This window comes from Myotis davidii, unplaced genomic scaffold, assembly GCF_000327345.1.
Source record: "Myotis davidii unplaced genomic scaffold, ASM32734v1 scaffold53, whole genome shotgun sequence".
Classification (NCBI taxonomy): domain Eukaryota; kingdom Metazoa; phylum Chordata; class Mammalia; order Chiroptera; family Vespertilionidae; genus Myotis; species Myotis davidii.
This window is the reverse complement of record NW_006286140.1, coordinates 3484310-3503748: the sequence shown is the minus strand read 5'-3', so window position 1 is coordinate 3503748 and position 19439 is coordinate 3484310. Positions and strand designations below refer to the sequence as shown.

Below are 19439 nucleotides of genomic sequence, written 5' to 3'. Positions count from 1 at the left end.
ATTTTTCAATTAATTTTTAGAGTGAAAGAAATGGGAAGATACACAGAGAGAATAACATCAATGTGAGAGAGACACATTGATTGGTTGCCTCCCGCATGAGCCCTGACTGGGGCCGAGGATCAAAGCCTGCAACTGAGGTATGAGTCCTTGACTGGAATCAAACCCGTGACCCTTTAGTCCATGGGCCAGTGCTCTATCCACTGAGCCAAACTGGCTAGGGCAAGGGCCATTTTTGTATAGTTTTTGTTGTGTTGCTGATTTGTGTGGGACCCTGGACAAATTTTCACATTTCTCTGAGTTTTGATGTTTTCAGATATGAATACGGGCAGCATCATAGCAGTTACTCAGAACAAAGAATAATGTATCAAGAATACTTTATAAGATAATATTAACTTAAGATTTTGTTTTAGCCTGGAATAGAGTAACATTGGTAGGATAATGAAGTAATATATGTAGAATGCTTAGAATAGTACCTGGCACATAGTTGGTGCTCAGTGGTTACTAGCTATTATTATTGTTATTATATAAGGATTTTGGAATTTTATATAAACTGCATCACATCTGAAAGTACAGAATCTGTTTTTTATTTTCTGTGCGAAGGTGTCTTTTGGTTAGAGCTTTCCAACTTTTAAATATTTTCTCATCAGAAATTTCATGATTAATAGAGCAAACTGAAGTCCCGACTCCTCACAGGGAAGGAGGAAGCTATCTAGTGAGGCCGTGAAGTGGATCTCATGGTACAAGTGAGACTTTCCAAGGCTGTGGGAGGAGAGGGGCACACAGGCAACCAAGGACTGTGGGTAGAGCTGGAGGTAGCTAGTGTTCACCTGGGCCTCTGCTGTAGTGCTGCTTGTCTTGTCTTTTGCCCAACAGAATGTCTGTGAGAGTCATCCACTTTGTTCTGTTTATTGGGAATTTGCTTCTGTTCTTTTGTTGTGAAATGCTCCATCATGTGACTATACCACAGTTTGTTCAGCCATTCTCCTGGGAAACATTAGGATGATTTCCAAACTTCAATTATTATGAGGAAAGCTTACGTGAACATTATCATGTGTGTCCTTTTGTGGACATGTGTAGTCATTTCTCTGGGGTTTATACTTTGGAGTGGAATTGCTGGGCCATAGCGTAGGCATATGTCTGGCTTTAATAAAATTGCCAGTCTTGTGTGAGAGATGCCTCTGTTCTCTTAAATAGACTTTTGAATGTGAAGTAGTAAATACCCTTCAACAGATGACCCAGTTATAATATTCTCCTGAGAAAGGGAAGTGTTTGGGATTGATTGTGAGTCAGTTTTTCCAATGGGTAGTTGATGTAATGGCTATTCAAGAAAATGAAAGAGTTCAGAATATAGAGGTTTTATTTATGTTAGATGTGTTTATATGATGGCAGATTGAATAATTGAACCACATATTCTGTTACAATGCATTCTGGTATAATTTAGTTAAGTCTATAAGGAAAAGATTTTATTTTATAAATTCTTATGTGTTGGGTTTAAGAGGACACTGTTCTGTAACTCTGAAGACCTGAGTTCTAACCTTAATTCTAGTGCTATATAGCTGTGACCTGGGGTGAGTCATGTGGTCCTTCTAAATCTTTGTCTGAACCGAGCAGTGGTGGGAGGGGAGTTTAATTTGTATTTCTCTTAGCTTCTTTCCAAGTTTTTCTTCTGCGATATTTTAAAGAAGGCATTTAAATTTAATTAATATGTCTTATTTCTTTACATGTCTAATTAATAAATTAATTCCTTCCAAAGAAAAATAAGTAGTTACAGATTCAAAGATTTGAAGTGAGTCTAAATTTTATACTATGGATACAATATAGGATTTACTAAACCAAAAATGTTATGTTCTTAAAAAGTAAAATACTAAAACTTCACTGGCAACTACTTTGATTTTGTAATGTATCACAGATGTGGTTACTCTGCCACTACGTAATCAAAATCCTAAAGGACATTCCACATATAATGTTGCAAAGGTTCAGCTTTGGAATGGGTTTTGTAGTCAGCTTGAAACAAATTCAGCCAGTTTGTGGCTCTTCAGATCCTGCACTGATTCAGAGTTTCGCATGTGGCTGGTGTTTTTCTTACAGTTATTAGTAGGTGCCACAGTGTAGGAAAAAGGGCAATCAGCTGTTTCTGTTATGATTAAAGGTAGAAGTTTCCTTTCACAGTCTTGCCATTTCAAAATTTGATTCCTTTATTACATCCAGATGGGACTACAGGGGGCCCTATATTGTATGTCTTCTTATTGCAGAATATATAATTTTCTGGTAATGCAAAATGCTTTGTGAAAATATAAAAAGGAAATAGATGTTAGTTAATAGTTTTATTACTGAATGATGAAATATAGTATACTAGAGGCCCAGTGCACAAATTCATGCACGAGTGGTGTCCCTCACCCTGGCCTGCGGGATCAGGCCCTCCGACATCCCCTGAGGGGTCCCAGATTGCTAGAGGGCACAGGACAGGCCGAAGGACCCCATCAGTGCATGATTGGGACCAAGGAGGGATGTGGGAGGTTGGCCAGTCGGGAAAGGGCCACAGGAGGGCTCCAGGGTGTGTCCAGCCCGTCTAGCTCAGTCCCGATTGGGCGACTCCAGCAGCAAGCTAACCTACCGGTCAGAGCATCTGTCCCCTGGTGGTCAGTGCACATCATAGCGACTGGTCAACTTCTGCCCCTGGTGGTCAGTGCACATCATAGCGAGAGGTTGAGTGGCCTTAGCATATAATTAGCATACTACACTTTGATTGGTTGACAGCTGACTGGTGGACTGGACACTTGGCATATTAGGCTTTTATTATATAGGACTAGTGGCCCTGCGCACAAATCCATGCGTGAGTAGCTCGCTGCTGCTTGCCTCAGCTGGCTGCCCCACCCACTGCTGCTTGCAGCTGTCCGCCGCACATAGTTTGCTGCCCCGCTCTCCTACTGATCAGTCATTACATGATAGTGTCCTGACCAATTTGCATATTACTCTATTATAAGTATTCTTTTTGAAGTAGGCAGTGGGTGTTTCTCTGTCATGTTACATATTTTAGTGTTCATTAAAAAATTAAAGTGAATGTAATCATTGTATTATTGGTTGTTGTAGGTTGTAGAGACAAAAGTAGTAAATATTTTAAATATTTATATATTTTATTTGTTTAGAAAATCTTATTTGGGCAAGAAGCTAAGTTCAGGGACTAGGCTACCATAGTGTTTGAGCAATATCCTTCACTCCTCAACTAATTTGCTTTGTTATATAATTTTCTAATATCTTATTTATCTTAAGGGTTTTGATTTTAGGCTACAATAATTTGGGAGTACTCATAATTAGTCTTTCATATTTACAAATTATGATAAATTATTTTGGTTAACCTTTCATTAAAATTTTTTTTGTATAAAATGTTAAGATGTCCATCGGTGGATAAATGGGTAAAGTGGATGTGGTATATATATCTAATGGAATACTAGTTAGCCATATAAAAGAAGGAATCTTGCCATTTTTGACAACCTGGATGGGTGTAGAGGGTATTATGCTACATACAATAAATCAGGCAGAAAAGGACAAATACTATATGATCTCATTTATATGTGGGATTACTGGGGGGCGGGGGAGTGAAAGAGCTTATAGAGAGAACAGATTTGGTTACCACAGGTAGGCTTTTGGGGGCAAGCAAAATAGGTAAAGGTGGTCAAAGTTACAAACTTCCTATTATAAAATGAATAAGTTCTGAGGATATAATGTACAGCATGGAGACTATAGTTAACAACACCATATTGTATATTAGAAAGCTGCTAAGAGAGTAGATCTTAAAATTTCTCACTATTTGTGGTGAGGGATGTTCATTGGACTATGGTGATCATTTTGCAATATATTCAAATATCAAATTATTAGCCTATATAATAAAAGGCTAATATGCCAATTGTCCCCTCAACCGGGAATTCGACAAGGGGGCAGGGCCAGCTGGCCAATCAACTGCAGCCCCTCCCCCCGCCAGCCCCACCCCCGATTGGCCCTGATTGGGACAGAACGGCCAGACCCCACCTGTGCATGAATTCGTGCACCGGGCCTTTAGTCTTATTATATTAAATTAATATAATGTTATATGTCAGTTATACCTCAATTTTTAAGAAATAATGAAATTTGAATTTTGAATTTTGTTGATAGTTGTACTACTATACAAATTTACCAAAAATTATCAGCTGTACACTTGAAAAAATAGGGGTGTGGTTTTCAAGCTTAAACTGCAGAAATTTAGGTATAAACTATCTAAAGTTGAGGTTTACCTGGAAGCACATACCAGGTCATTAAAATTCCCAAAATGAGAATTGTGAATGCTGAGTCTTTGTCTCATTTAAATACATTGGCTCTCGGTGAAATGAACTTTTTTCAATTCAATTCAACAAAAGATACCAGATATTTTTTATGTACAATGTAGTGAGGGAATGGGGGTGGTATTAATTAAGATATAGAATGTTATAATTGCCTAGTAGAGGTACAAAGTGCTGTAAATGGAATCAGAAAGAAATGATGAGTTCTTTGTGTACATTGGAAGGATTAATGATTGCGGTGCTGATGGGTGTAGCAGGCAGTGGTAGCTTAGAGTGGGGAGCTGCATTCTAGGCTGAGGATGACATTAGGGTGAAAGTCTAAGCCTGGCTGGGCAAACAATAGGTCTCTTTTAAGTGGAAATATATTTCCTTGGAATTGGTAAATGTTAAGAGGAAGGAAAGCCATTAATGGGAAACAAGATTGGGAAGCTTGAATTCTAGGAGCAACAATGCCAGGCTGAGGTGTTGGAACTTTGTGTGGTAGACCAGTGAGTGGTATTACACTTTTGCTTGGTGTCACCCCAAAGTAATATTTGAAGACATGTGCCACTTTATACATTTTTTATTGACGTTGAAAAACAATACTATGACCACTTTAAAAAATATTTTATATATTTTTATTGATTTCAGAATGAGGAAAGGACATGGGGAGAGAGATAGAAACATCAATGATGAGAGAGAATCATCAATCAGCTGCCTCTTGCACGCCCCCTAATGGGTATTGAGCTTGCAACCCAAGCATGTGTCCTGACCTGGGAATCAAACCTCCACCTCTTGCTTCATGGGTTGACACACAGCCACTGAGCAACACTGGCTGGTAACTATTTTTAAAAGTGCTTTTTATTGAATTATTATTTACTACAGGCCCAGTGCACGGAATCGTGCACCAGTGGGGTCCTTCAGTGTAGCCTGCAGGGATTGGGCCAAAACCAGCAGTCCAACATCCCCCAAGGGATGTAATAGGGCAGGAAGTGGCAGGCAGCCAGGGAGGAGCCCAAACCCAGGCTGGGCGCCATGCCACTCCTGCTCATCCCGGCCCCGGCCACTCGATAGGCTCACTCCCACTCCACTGAGGTCTCTGCGTGCCCATCCTAGAGCAATACCGGTGCGCCCATGACCAAGAAGAAGCCATGGGCTCACACTCAGTCAGTCCTGTTGCCTGTACTGATCCTGGTCCTGGTCCAAGTGGGGGAGGGGCGCACAGAGGGAGTGTCTGCGGGAGAAGTTCGTGCCTCCGGAGTGGTGCTTGCCAGCCCTGAGCCCAGCGTCTGGTGCCCATTGGTCAGCTGAGCAGCGATCCCCCTGTGGGAGCACACTGACCACCAGGGGACATCTCCTATGTTGAACATCTTCTCCCTGGTGGTAAGTGCGTGTCATAGCAACTGGTTGAATGGTCACTTAGGTTTTTATATAGATAGATATTATCAAAACGGTAAGAATGTTTATTAAGCATACATATAAACATTTATTTTACATGCAATCTTTAATGAAACAGAAGGTGAGGGTGATAGGCATGGGAATATAAAGTTGCTTTGTAAAGGGCAGCTTCAGTAATTATTTGTTTTGTGACTTGAAGGTGTTCAGTGACGGTGAGAGGGAGTGTGAAAGAATACTCACCATGAAGCCTTTTACCACAGATACATAAATTCTAGAAAAGAGTACAAATGGAAATTGAAGATCTGGAAGTGAATTCTTTTTTAAATGACCCTTGCCTGCTAGTTTATATCCTTCCAGGAATACTCTACTCCCCTTCAAAGACCCACATCTACCCTGTGGTTTGTAAAAAAGAAGCATGTGACCCGGGCAGTGCAAAGTTACATTCAGGAGGTAGTTTTGGCAAAATATCAGAGACTTCTGAGGGTCAACTAATATAAGAAGCACATAGCTACTAAATCGTGAGTAATTTAGAGATTTTAAAACTCTGTAACTGGTCAGAAAGTGATTACAGTACTTTGGCAAAGAAATACTGAGTTTATATTTTTTAATTGATATCATTATATTAGTTTCAGGTGTATAACATAATAATTTTGTATTTATATATATTTTTAAACTTGAGGCTTTGTGCATGGATTCATGCACTGGTGGGGTCCCTTGGCCTGGTCTGTACCCTCTCACAATCCAGGACCCCTTGGGGGATATCAGACTGCCAGTTTCGGCCCAATCCCCACAAACCAGGCCAAGGGACCCGACCAGTGCACCACCATGCTGGTTTTGGCCCGATCCCCACAGCCAGGCCAAGGAATCCCCCACCGGTGCAAGAATCCACGCACCAGGCTGGTTTTGGCCTGATCCCCACAGGCCAGGCCGAGGGACCCCACCAGTGCATGAATCCGTGTACTAGGCCTCTAGTATGCATATAAGATCTTTGGCTAATCTCTTCCCACCCTCTCTCCTCCCCCTTTCCCTCAGATTCATCAGTCTGTTCCATGTTTCCATGACTGTCATTGAGCACCTGCCCCCTGTGGTCAGTGCACGTCATAACTACCAGTCGAACGGTCACTTAGGCTTTTATATAGAGAGATTAGAGACCAAGGGCATGAAATTCGTGCACTAAGGGTGGTCCCTCAGCCCAGCTTGTGTCTTCTTCCAGCCTGGGAGCCCTGGGGGATGTCTGACTGATGGCTTAGGGCTGCTACCTGCCTAAGCCATCAGTCGGACATCCTTAGCACTGCCGTGGAGGCAGGAGAAGCTTCCACCACCACCGCTGCGCTCGCCACCCGTGAGCCTGGCTCAGGGCTTCTGGCTGAGCAGTGTTCCCCCTGTGGGAGCACACTGACCACCAGGGGGCAGCTCCTGAGTTTAGTGTCTGCCCCTGGTGGTCAGTGCGCATCATCACAACCAGTTCTGCCATTTGGTTGATTTCCATATTGGCTTTTTATTATATAGAATGATTACCACAATGTCTAGTTAACATCCCTCACCACACATATTTATAAATTTATTTTTCTTGTGATGAGGACTTTAAGATCTATTCTTTTAGCCTCTTTCAAATATGCACAATAGTGTTCTTAACTCTAGTCTGTATGCTATACATTACAATCCCAGGACTTACTTATTTCATAACTGGAAGTTTTTATCTTTGACCATCTTCACCCATTTGCCCACTTCCCAAGCCTCTTCATCTGGCAACCACCAATCTGTTCTCTGTATCTGTGAGTTTGATTTTTTCTTGTTTTGTTTTAGGTCCACATTTAAGTAAGATCACACAATATTTGTCTTTCTATAATTGACTTATTGCACTTAGCATTATATCCTGAAGGTCTATCCAGGTTCTTGCAAATGGCAGGAATTTATTCTTTTTTATGGCTGAATAATATTCCATTGTATTACCACATTTGCTTTTTTCATTCAACCATACTGAGTTTGTTTATGTGTGTGTGTGTGTATTCATTGATTATAGACAGTCATTCTATAGTTTAGTAAGTGAAAAAAATTAAACATCCAAATGGGAGTATCTCATTTATTTTATACTTTTAAAAAATATATTGATTTTAGAGAGAAAGGGAGAGATAGAAGCATCAATAATGAGAGAGAATCATTGGTTGACTTCCTCCTGCACGCCTCCTACTGGGGATCGAGCCCACAACCCGAGCATGTGCCCTTGACTGGAATCAAACCAAGGACCCTTCAGTTTGCAGGCCAACGCTCTATCCACTGAGCCAAACCAGCTAGGGCTGTTTTACACTTTAACGAGTAGCTTTAATATATAATTTGTATACCTTTAAAGGATTGGATTTTCCTTTCATCATTTCACTCAGCTGAAGACATTTCAGAGTATTAATTACTCAGGGCAGCCTCTGTACTTGGAATACATTTCCTCATCTGGACTATCTTCTCCCACTCCTTGAAACCATTTCTTCAGGGACACCTTTTCAGAATAGTATCCAGTTCTTTTTAGATACTCTCTATAAACTGTGCCCATTTGTTTAGTTCTTTGGAGAGCTTAATTAGTGTCCTGTGAGGATGGGACAAAAGAAACAAGCCACACATTATATAGAGAGCTATTCATGATTACCCACACCCTCCGTCCTGGTTCACTTCAGCATATTGCACATTTTGTTCGACTCAGCTTTGACACAGTTCTTTCTTTTCCTACCTGTTTTTACTATTCTCAATCTGTAGCTAATTTGGAAATACTTAAAAAGACAATGTTTGATTTTGAAGTCACTTTTCTTACCTAAGACAGAAGGAAATTCTTAGCATCTAATATGGTATATATTTTCTTAATCATTATTATTTAGACCTATCTTTATCCAGTTCTGATGTGAGGTTAGCATCAAGCATTAATAATGTATAACACATCTGATGATTGGAAAGATGAAGTTCAAAGCCTACTCTGCTATCTTTTAAAAAAAATCTTTCAGTCTCATAAAATGGCAAAATTTAAGATCTGAAAACACTTATGTATAAATGATTGATTCTGTTATATCAGACAGAATTATGCACACAAAAATTGCATCAGATTTTTGTATTTGTAGAGGCCACATATTTTGCATATAATTTTAACTTTCATTTGATTAAAAAATAGCAGAACATTTTAAAAGTAGCTCAAGTCCTAAAATGTAAATTTCGCTCATCAACTGGAAGTTTTTCCTGATCTCTCTTTAATGCTAGCTGAGTACCTAATCCTATAACCTTGAAGTCATGGTGTTTAAAAAAGCAGCAGGTTAGAATCTCAAAAACATTCTGACAAGGTGTTCTTAGACAAATTAGCCTACCATGTAGTAATGTTTTAATTTCAGTTCCAATTAAAGAACTGACATGTGAAGCTAACTTTACCAAGTGGAAACAAAGTAGAAGAAGTCAATATGTCCCTCTTTGTTGCCATATAAAAATTAAAAATCCATAGTCTTCAGTAGCAAAAGACTGCAAAGACCCTATTAATTTATTTTCTAATTTCAAGTAAAGTAAAAAGAGCCTTACAATTCATGCATTTTGAGACATTTGAAAAAAATCCACACATTTATAATAAATCCAACATACGGGGAATTTTGCAAACTAACAATTTTGCAAACTAGCAAAATTTTAAATTGTGCTTGATACTTATTTGTTTGTTTGTTTATGTCTTGTTTTGGGGGAACTATTCTCTGCTGCTTCTTTCCAACCCTGCTCCCAGGATGAGCGGTTGTAAATCTCACATGAACTAGATTGTGCAGTTCCTCAGGAATGGCTTTAGGTTTCAGGAGGAAAATGCTATTGTTTAACACGTTGATGGAGCAGTGTCAGGAAGAAAAAAAATTTTCTTCTACCTTTCTTAGGTTCTCCAGGTGGGATTCTGTAAGTTAGACTGGTCAAAACAGATTAATGAGAAAAGCTGGAGATTTTTGACATGTGCATCACACAGCGATTGCACCTGTTGGTTCCCAATGGTCTTTAGCTCAAAATAATTCATAAGCCAATGAGGAATATTTTAGAGTGGCATATTCTGGTACCTTTCCAGAGTCAGGGTGACTATGTTTACATTTCAGTTCTACCATTGTGCCTTGGGTAAGGTAGTTACCTTCTCGGAGTCTGAGAGTAAAACTGTTATCAGTGGAAGTGGAATTCTTGAGGTGCCGCAAGGAAAAGAATTTCCCGAGGCCCCCACGGGAGGATGGGCTTTTGTGGAAAGTTTTAGTAATGATGTAAAATTAAGGAGATTTCCCTCCAAGGTCCCATCTCTGTCTGTCTGACCATGGAAGAAGTCCAATCTTGTCTGCAGCAGGGCCAGAATTAAGGCCACTGCCCAGTTTCTGCTTCATATTAAAGTCCAGCATCTGGGTAACTTTAGTTCATGTTACCAGCTACAGTCCATTGTGTGTGAGGTCTGCACAGTCATGTACCGTGGGGCTGCTTAACGCCATATAGCTATGGAGAGAACAGGTATGTGCAGGTCACAGAGCAAGAGAATACAAGAGTGAACAACAAGAGAGAGGGTATTCTTTGGTGATTTCAACCCAGAACTTCCTTTGCGAGCTTCTGATGCGGTCCACCCCCTAGCCAACTCATTGTTCCCCAGGCCAGACTGACATACAAGTACCTTCCCTACTTCACCCTGACTTCACTGCATATGTGCCCATGTCCCCTTAGTTGGACACCTTCCCTCAGTGATCTGCAGGGTATGGACCAGTGGTTCGCTATAGCTTCCTGGCAAAGCTGCCCATGTGACCATGCTTATAATGCCTGGCCTCCCCTTTGTTCTCTTCCTATATTAATATTAACTAGCTTTTTATGACAATAACAAAACTACTTCCTAGCTTTGTTCAGAAATTTAAGTGAAATAATGAGTACGACGCAGCAGTGTCTAACACATAAGGATGCTAAGCTATCATTATTATTAGTTATTACTAGAGGCCCAGTGCACGAATTTGTGCACCAGTGGGGTCCTGCAGGGCTGAAACCGGCTCTGCGACATCTCTCAAGGGGTCCTGGATAGTGGGAGGGTGCAGGCTGGGCCGAGGGATCCCACTGGTGCACAATCAGGACTAGGGAGGGACGTGGGAGGTTGGCCAGCCGGGGAGGGACCATGGGAGGGCCCCAGGGTGTGTCCAGTCCCATCTCACTCAGTCCCGATCGATCGTCCAGACCCCAGCAGCAAGCTAACCTACCTACCGGTCAGAGCATCTACCCCCTGGTGGTCAGTGCACATCATAGAGAGCAGTTGAGCAGCCTTAGCATATCATTAGCATATTACACTTTGATTGATTGAATGGATGACTGGACGACCGGACACTTAGAATATTAGGCTTTTATTATGTAGGATTACTATTACTATTGCACCACTAATGTGATTTGGAAAGTGCTGGGAGCTTTGGTGGTTCCTGAAATAATCTTTCTAATTAAATGACTGCTTATGGTCCATGCTTTTAAGACCAAATTCTTAAAGGGCTTTTAAGAATTCCTTCCTTACAATGTATTTGGAGGTGGGGAAAGAATAGCCCATCCTTTTTTCCCCCCTTTTAATTTTATGTTCTTTTGAACAAAGACATTTCTTTCATGTCTGTTTTTCCCACTCTCATCTTAGCTCCAGGGACAACATTGCTCTAATAGTAATAACTTCTTCAGGAGTGATTCTCAGATGTTTTGATGATTTTTATCTCTGGTTCTCCTTTGTTTGTTGTTTTCATATTCAGATTTTTTTTCTCCTGTTATGTTAATATGGCAGCATTATGAGCCCCTTGAGAGTAAGTGCCTGGGAAATTTGGGACCTGCTTAGAAGAAAGGTTTTCTTTTATTTTTCAAGAAATTGAGCTTGCATTGAAAGATGTGTTGTCAGGAAATATTATTAGCTTAATATTTTGGTCTTTGAAAATCATCTAACTTTTTCTAAACCCACTAGATAGTATCAGATATAATTTTATAATCTAATTGTTCCAAGGTGACAGTGAGAGCAATGAATTTTTCTTTTGATGGTGACTGTCTTAATTATGATTAGTTTTTCTCATTCTGTATATAATTGATATTATTAGGCAAAAAAAGGGCAGAACTGATATGACAGGTCACTGGTTTATTTTACAAAATATACAGTCTTGTATCTCACATACTAGGGTATGTTATGTGTAGCCTGTTGTAGTTTGCCTGGAAATTTTTTATCATTTAGAATTTAATACCATTTGGGGTGAAACCTCCTATTGTCCATATAAGAGTAAATTTCTTCCTCCCTGTTCTTTGTAATCAACATGCATTTCCTTCCAGTATTTATTGAAAGTTGGTTAAGGAAACGGACGCTGCAGTCTGATAGACATAGGTTCTAATCCAGTTACTTTACTTATTGCTCTTCATTGCACAGAGTGTTTTCAACGCCTCTGAGTGTTAGTTTCATCTTTCATAAACCGACAATGAATTCGTAGAATGCCTTAGGTTATGCTGGATAGCAAATGATCTTAAAATTCTCAGTGGCTATGACAACAATAATGTATGTCTTGCTCATGCCACATATCTGTCATGGGTTGGTTGAAGCTCTGTTTAAGTTGTCTCCACTTCAGAACCTAGACTGTGGAAGAGGGAGGAAAAAGAGACATGGTGAACCATAGGCTTTAAACCTTCTGCCCGGAAATACTGTCACTTCTGCCCACATTTCTTTGGCTGTTGCATGTCACACAGCCACTCCTGAGTCTAAGGCAGCAGTGATTCTAACACTCCCACAAGAAGATAAACCAAAATAGTTGGCAAACACTGATACAGGCTACCACTGAGAGAATAAAAATATCCTAGATCATCAAGTGAGGGGTCAGGTGAGATATATACAAATTGCCCCAAGGAGTGTTTGCATGTTTATAAAATGCAGAGGAGGTTGATCTCTTTGTATTCCCAATCCCAGAAACATAGTTTAATGTTTAATAAATATTTGCTTAGCTGCATAATTTTACATACCAAACAACCCTAATTAGGGCAGTTATAGTACTAGAACATTTTTCTACCATGTACCGCCTAACACATGAAAAAAAGTTATCGAAAACTAACCTCATTGTGGATAATCATACAATAGATAAATGAGTTAAATATTTTATTTTTAAGTATTTTAAAATAAATCTTTAACATCTGCCTTTCCATTAGATTCCTTAATTAGTTATATCATGTTTAAGAGAAGCCAATAGAATTATCTGAGCTGAATGCTCAGTCTAACTGGGTTGTACTTTCCCCATTAAATTGACCAGGTAATTGGAAGTGTGTGATGTTTTTTTTTAAAAAAAATTTGTTCTTTTAGTGTTTAGTAGATTCAGTCTTTTTTTTTAATGAGAAAAAAAGGCAACTATATGTTTACTATACATGTACGTGCTCATATTATATAATGTTTGAATCACCACCGATGTTACTGTTTTCCTTTTCATTTTAAAATTAAGACAGTAAAGTTGACTCTTTCATGTGTGTTCAGTTTCATGAGTTTTTGCATGTATAGATTCATGTAACTATGACCATAAGCAGGTACAGAAACTCTCCTGATTTCCTGGCCTTAGCTGAGCAGAATCAGAATTTAAAACTAAAACAAGTAATATCAGTTGAAAATAAATGTGTGTATAATTACAACTCTTAGGATTTGGACATTAGTATTAATGTGTACTTTTATCTCCATAATATAGTGCCTGCTTATTGACTCTGACACTGAGGTGAAGTGATGATGGTAAAGAAACATCAAAATCCTTTTAGCATTTCTGTGAAAGCTAATAGAACATTTGTCTCAACTTACTTTAATGCAGATAACTGAAAATGTTAACTCTTTGCAGTTTGGAAGTGAATTTTCTGTTATAATAAAGTTATATATCTTTCAATTGGCTTCTGTTCACAATATCTAAACCTTTTCATTTGGAACATAGGATTGGAAATACTCTTCTCATGCTCCTAATTCACTTCCTGATGCCACTAATGATCATATATTTTTAGATTGCTGAGAGTAAATGTAGGTGTTGGCAATTCACTTAGTGGCGGTTGCAGTGTCATTAATGAAATAATGGTTAAAATATGACTTACTTTATCTTGACTTGTATGACTCTAGAAGTGTTGAAAGTGACTCCAGGAATAGGATGTCCTGGAGCACGAGCATTTTGTGCTACTTAGACCTTTAGCTAGAAGACTTTGTAGAACTTCCTCTATGTTGAGTAAGTGATTGGGTTTTGCAGTCATTCATTTATTCAACTATATAATTTAAGTATTTTAAGGACAAGGCATTGATCAATGAAATGGGGAGAGACAGACAAACAAGTATACCCTTGGGATATGAGCATGTACATTGAAATTGCAAGATGGGGAAATAAGTGCTAGTAGAAGAGTATGTGCTCTGGCATTGAGAATAGAACTGCCTACCAACTGCCTGGAAAAGTGATATTTAAAATAATAATACTGCTACAGCAGGGATGAACTTCAAAAACACGCTAAGTGAAATAAGCCAGACACAAAAGGATAAATATTGTATGACTTCATTTATAGGAGGTACCTAGAATAGCGACATTCAGAGAGACAGAAAGTAAAGAGCTAAGAAGAAGCAGGCATTGGGAATTATTTTTTAATGGATAGAGAGTTTCAATTTTTTTGATGATGAAAAAGTTCTGGATATGAATGGTAGTGACGATTGCACAACTTCTGTATGTACTTAATGTCACTGAATTATATACCCCAAAACAATCAAAATGGTGAATTTTATGTTACATATATTTTACCACAATAAAACAAAAAACAATGGGAACCATGAGACTTTTTCATTTATAGCCTTACCCCCATTCTTCTAATCAAGCTAATAGTTTTGCTTGAAATGACATATTTAATAAATTCTAAAATCCTGTTCTATTTAATTGAAAAAAATAAATAAATTACATAGTTTAACATGGGTGACCCTTGAAAGCATTATAAGTAAAAGAAGCCAGCTACAAAAGACATATTGTATGATTCTATTTATATGAAATGTCCAGAATAGCACTTTATAGAGCTAGAAAGTAAACTAGTGGTTGGTTGTTTAGGGCTGGGAGAAAGGAATTGTAGACTGAGGGACATCTATAAGAGACTGTGAGGGGGTACAGGGTTTGTTTTGGGGGAATGAAAGTATTCTAAAATTAGATTGTGGCAAGGGTTGTGCCATCTTATAAATGTAGTTTAATTTAATTGAATACTTTTTATGGGTGAATTTTATGATATGCACATTTTATCTCAAGCTACTTTTAAAATGCTTAAAGGTAATGATGTAGTTTCTGTTTTTTGAAGTATTGTCTTTCTTAGTCATGTACCTTAGGTTTCTTGAAAACAACAGGAGAGCATTTTATATATAAAGTTCAGCATTTTAAATATGCATGTACTTCCTAACAAAGCTATCATCTGAGAGGGCTTTCTGATTGGTAATTATCAATGTGAATGCAGAGACATCTAAATGCAAGTATTAATATATTTTATAACTCTCACACACTGAGGGACTTTGTTAAGCTGGTAGTGTTCGTATTCGAAGCTAGGTCAAATATGATTAATTTGATGAGGGCAATAAAAATGAAACAACATTTAAAGAAAAATGTTCCCATACACAGGGTTGCTTTTTAAAATTAAGGCTGTTTTCATTCAATTCATTATTTTTTCTTTGCTTCTTAAGTTTATAAAAATGTAGCAAATCTTGAGATCATTACTAGTTTGTAATAGGAGAGCTCCATGTAAAAGCACCAGGTAGAAACACTACTATTTTGGTAATCTGGTTAGCCATTCTCTGGTCCCTACATAGAAAATGGTCACCATCTGTATTCTAAGCAGCCTTGATACATCAACCCTTAAATTATAAATGTCTTTATATTAAAATAAATACTGTTTGCATGCACACTTGTCTGTGTACTCAGACTCTCTCGCCCAGGTCAGAGCTCAGATTGCTCAGGGCTGCCATTCTTCTGTTAGCCACACTTGAACTAAGTGCCCCTTTCTTTCTGATGAACCCGGACCCCATATATCATTTTCATACGATAGTACACTGTGAATCCAATCTGAAGCTCCTTTTAGAAATAGAACCAATAAAGTGTCTGAGTTTTACTTCTGTATACATTGACTTGTATATTTACATATAATTTTTAACTTATTCCAAAAATCAAGATAGGCTGATGACATGCTTATTTACCGGCTTGAATACGTGCTTGTTTACCCGCTTTAGCCAATTACTAATTGAAAATTTGTCTTCCTATCATGGTCGGTGTTACCCTAAGGCCTGCTGACTAAATATCTAGCCAAGGATTGTAACAGTTCTGCGAAGGGAAGTTTCTGATAATATGTTGATCAGTTATTTTTCTGCTAAATAAATTCTTCCACTCCAGTTCCAATACATTAATTATATGAAATCTGGTAGTGAAGGTAGATAAAAGATATCCATGAGTAATATTATCTGGTTATTTGAATTTCTTAGCCAAACAGATTTTTTAAAACAACTAAGCTGCTACCAAGAAGGTGACTGATTTAATTGCTCTTCCACTTTGGTCAAAATGCCAATTTTCATAGTCAATGGAAAGAAAATGGAGAAACAGAGGGCATGCTTGATATATATGCATGACTTACCCCTGAATAACTAGGAGATGACCCTATGGAATTAGCTGACTCTTTGGCTCCATAAAGTCCCTCAAAATATTGTTCTAAGGGTAAAATGAAATAACATGTCAAAGTGCAGGACTTTGAGAACTGAAAACCATTGGACACATGCAAGTTATTAAAAAGCAGGTCCTTTCTTGACATTTGTATCTCTATTGGATTCTTTGCATTCTTTTTGTCCTCTCCCTTGCTCCGTCCCTCCTTTTCCCCTTCACCTCCACCTCCTTTCCTTTCCTCCCATGATGAGGACACTGCTTGGAACAGTGGAGTTGGGCTAAATCAGCCATATTTCTCATTGTTTGCAGAGACGGTTATATTACAACTTTCCTTTCATTACTCCTTTTCCTCCTCCCTTTGTATCCTTGGAGGAATTTTTAAAAAATCTCTGGGTTTTCTAATTTGTTTCACTCAAACTTGCTCTCCTTAACTTTGCAAGATAAATTCTTCATCCTGTTCTCCCCTTATTTCTCTTCTCTGAAACTTGGCGGCATTTTAAAAGGCAGATGCCAGTAGTGACCAGGGCAAGGGTCATTGTCTGGTTCTCTGCCTTTTGCATAGTAAATTCTCACAAAATGTGTTCATTAACTAGCTAGGAAAGAAACAAGGTGAGTTATAGATTAATTTTTCTCCTTCATTATTTAAAAAAATGAAGTGTTAATGTGTCCTGAATTTGGAAACTTTATTCAAGTACACAGGATTATATGGCACCAACTGTTTGTCTTAAATACAGTATGGAGCAAAAGCAGGTTTACAGTTGTTCATATGGAAAATGATACAGTAATCTATACTAATAAAAGGGTAATATGCTCATTAGACCGGGCATCTTCCAGACGTCCTTTTGGACAAAGCCACGGTGGTGGGGTCCGAGGCAAGAGGTGGTTAGGGGTGATCAGACAGGCAGGCAGGTGAATGGTTAGGAGCCCGCAGTCCCGGATTGCAAGAGGGATGTCCAACTGACATCCCCATCAGTTGGACATGACATCATGTCCAACTGATGTCCCCCTGAGGGGGTCCCAGATTGGAGAGGGTGCAGGCCGGGCTAGGGACCACACCCCATGCACAAATTTTGTGCACTGGGCCTCTAGTTAATAATAATACAGGAATAAAATAAACTTGTTTCACATACTCACAACTGTAAACCTACTTTTGCTATTAAACCACCCCTGTATTGCTGTTTCTCCTGCTAATATAACAGGCAGAATATAAAGCTGCTATGAGGCAAAGGAGAAGTGTTTATTTTGAAATATCAAAATTATTTTTACTCTTTAGGCATTACATGAGTTTATCTCTGTTTTGTCACCTAAGAGAAATGGTACATGTGAGGAAATAACTCTGAAATGGAACCATCCAAAAGGAATATTAAATTCCTAATTGTCATCAGAGCACACTGCAGGTGACATTCACTTTGAGAGCCTACATGACTAGTTTGTGTTCAGCTGTGTTTATTTGCTTCCACTTGTGAGTGCTGATCTGAGGGAAACCATTCCCTGATATGTTAAGGTGATTAATGTTTTCTCCTTCCCTATTTTTAAAGGAAATGGCGAAAGTCCTTAATCACCCCCGTGTGTATGCTTTCCTGCACATACCGGTGCAGTCCGCCTCGGACGCCGTGCTCATGGCAATGAAGAGAGAATACTGCGTGGCTGACTTCAGGAGAGTGGTGGATTTCCTGAAAGAGAAGTAAGTTTCTTAGCACTTAAGAAAATGACCATTTCTGTTTTTTTCTTTTAAAAGCATGTGGCAAAATGCACTTATTGTAGCCACAATTACAGGCACCAGAGAAAAGGTGAGACTTTTGAAGCTTTCAGAGCCTTTGCATCCTTAGGCACCTTGATGTGGTTTTTTGCTTTCTCACCTTCCATCTGTACATCATACAGTGTTAATTTGTGTAGGATTGCTAGTGCTTCCAAGGTAATGTGTATTGTGATCATTTTTATACCTGACCCACTAGAGGAAAACTGCTTTATGCTTTGCTCTACTTAAAATCTCCTTTCATGTGGCTTTTTGAATTTGCAGGCTGGTTTTGACATGGAGGTAGGCCACATCATGTCACTACACAATCAATAATTTTCTAATAAGTAGCATTTCTTGAAGAGTCTCTGGAAGGCCTTTGCTTTTACATGCTAGCCCTGTGCTTTACTTGAAGAATTGTGAATTTATAAGGAGGTTTGGGGATTCTATTTTTTTTAAAGTTGAAATTGTTGTTGACCAAAATTAAGGCATTTTACACAATCTCAGGCATGAATGATCATTTTGTTTCCACCAAAACACTTGCAGTCCATGATTATATTCTTCAAAACTCCTCATCATCATCACCAACATTGAATGCCTTCTGAGATTGTACAAGGAGGCAGCAGTGCCAGCCAAGGTCACAGAACTTTCTCAAGTGGAGGGCATTATTCTCCCTCTGGGGATATGTCATTTATCTGGCATATTTGTGGCATGCATCTTCCTACTTTCCATAATTTTCTTCATATTTTTTTCTTCTGTTGTTTTTCTTAATTAAGACAACTTTTATTTCCATCTTCTTGTTTATAATTATGTACCTTTGTACCATGTATTTTATGGTTACGATGGTTTTATATAAATTGCAAGCAATTATTTTTTTCATCGTCCATTAGTCACTTATCCTGACTATATACAGATCTTTTATTTTTTTTTTTACTTTCTATTTATTTTATTTTTTTTATTTTTTTGCGCTGTGTAGTTTTCTCAGCCTACTTCTTGCTAGAATTTTGGGGGATTGAACCTGCAACCTTGGCATATGGGGACGATGCTCTAACCAACTCGGCCAGGGCCTTTGAGTTTTTTTATTTCAGTTCTTGTATTTTTCAGCTCTAAAATTCCCACTTAGTGGTTCTATATATCTTCTATTTCTTTGCTGAGACTTTCTATTTTTTTGTCATTTGTTTCCATCATGTTTGTAATTGCTCATTGAAGCATATTTGTGATGGCTGCTTTAAAATTCTTATTAGAGAATTCCAGAGTGGAATCATACATCTGTCCCTTTGTGTCTGCTGATTTCACTTGGCATAACATCGTCATGGTTCATCCACGTTGTAGGATGTATCAGAATTTAATTTTTCTTAAGGCTGAAAATATTCTTTT

The 19439-nt window shown here is 38.5% G+C and overlaps 1 protein-coding gene across 5 annotated transcripts in view; it reads left to right on the top strand.

Moving 5' to 3' along the window:
- The window catches only part of CDKAL1 (CDK5 regulatory subunit associated protein 1 like 1), a 681380-nt gene that overhangs the window by 438523 nt on the left and 223418 nt on the right, over positions 1-19439 (top strand). For all 5 annotated transcript variants that reach the window (XM_006757272.2, XM_006757271.2, XM_006757274.2 and 2 more), the window contains one exon: positions 17866-18011. In XM_006757272.2, the coding sequence (XP_006757335.1) occupies positions 17866-18011 (146 nt within the window). The remainder of the gene's footprint in view (positions 1-17865; positions 18012-19439) is intronic.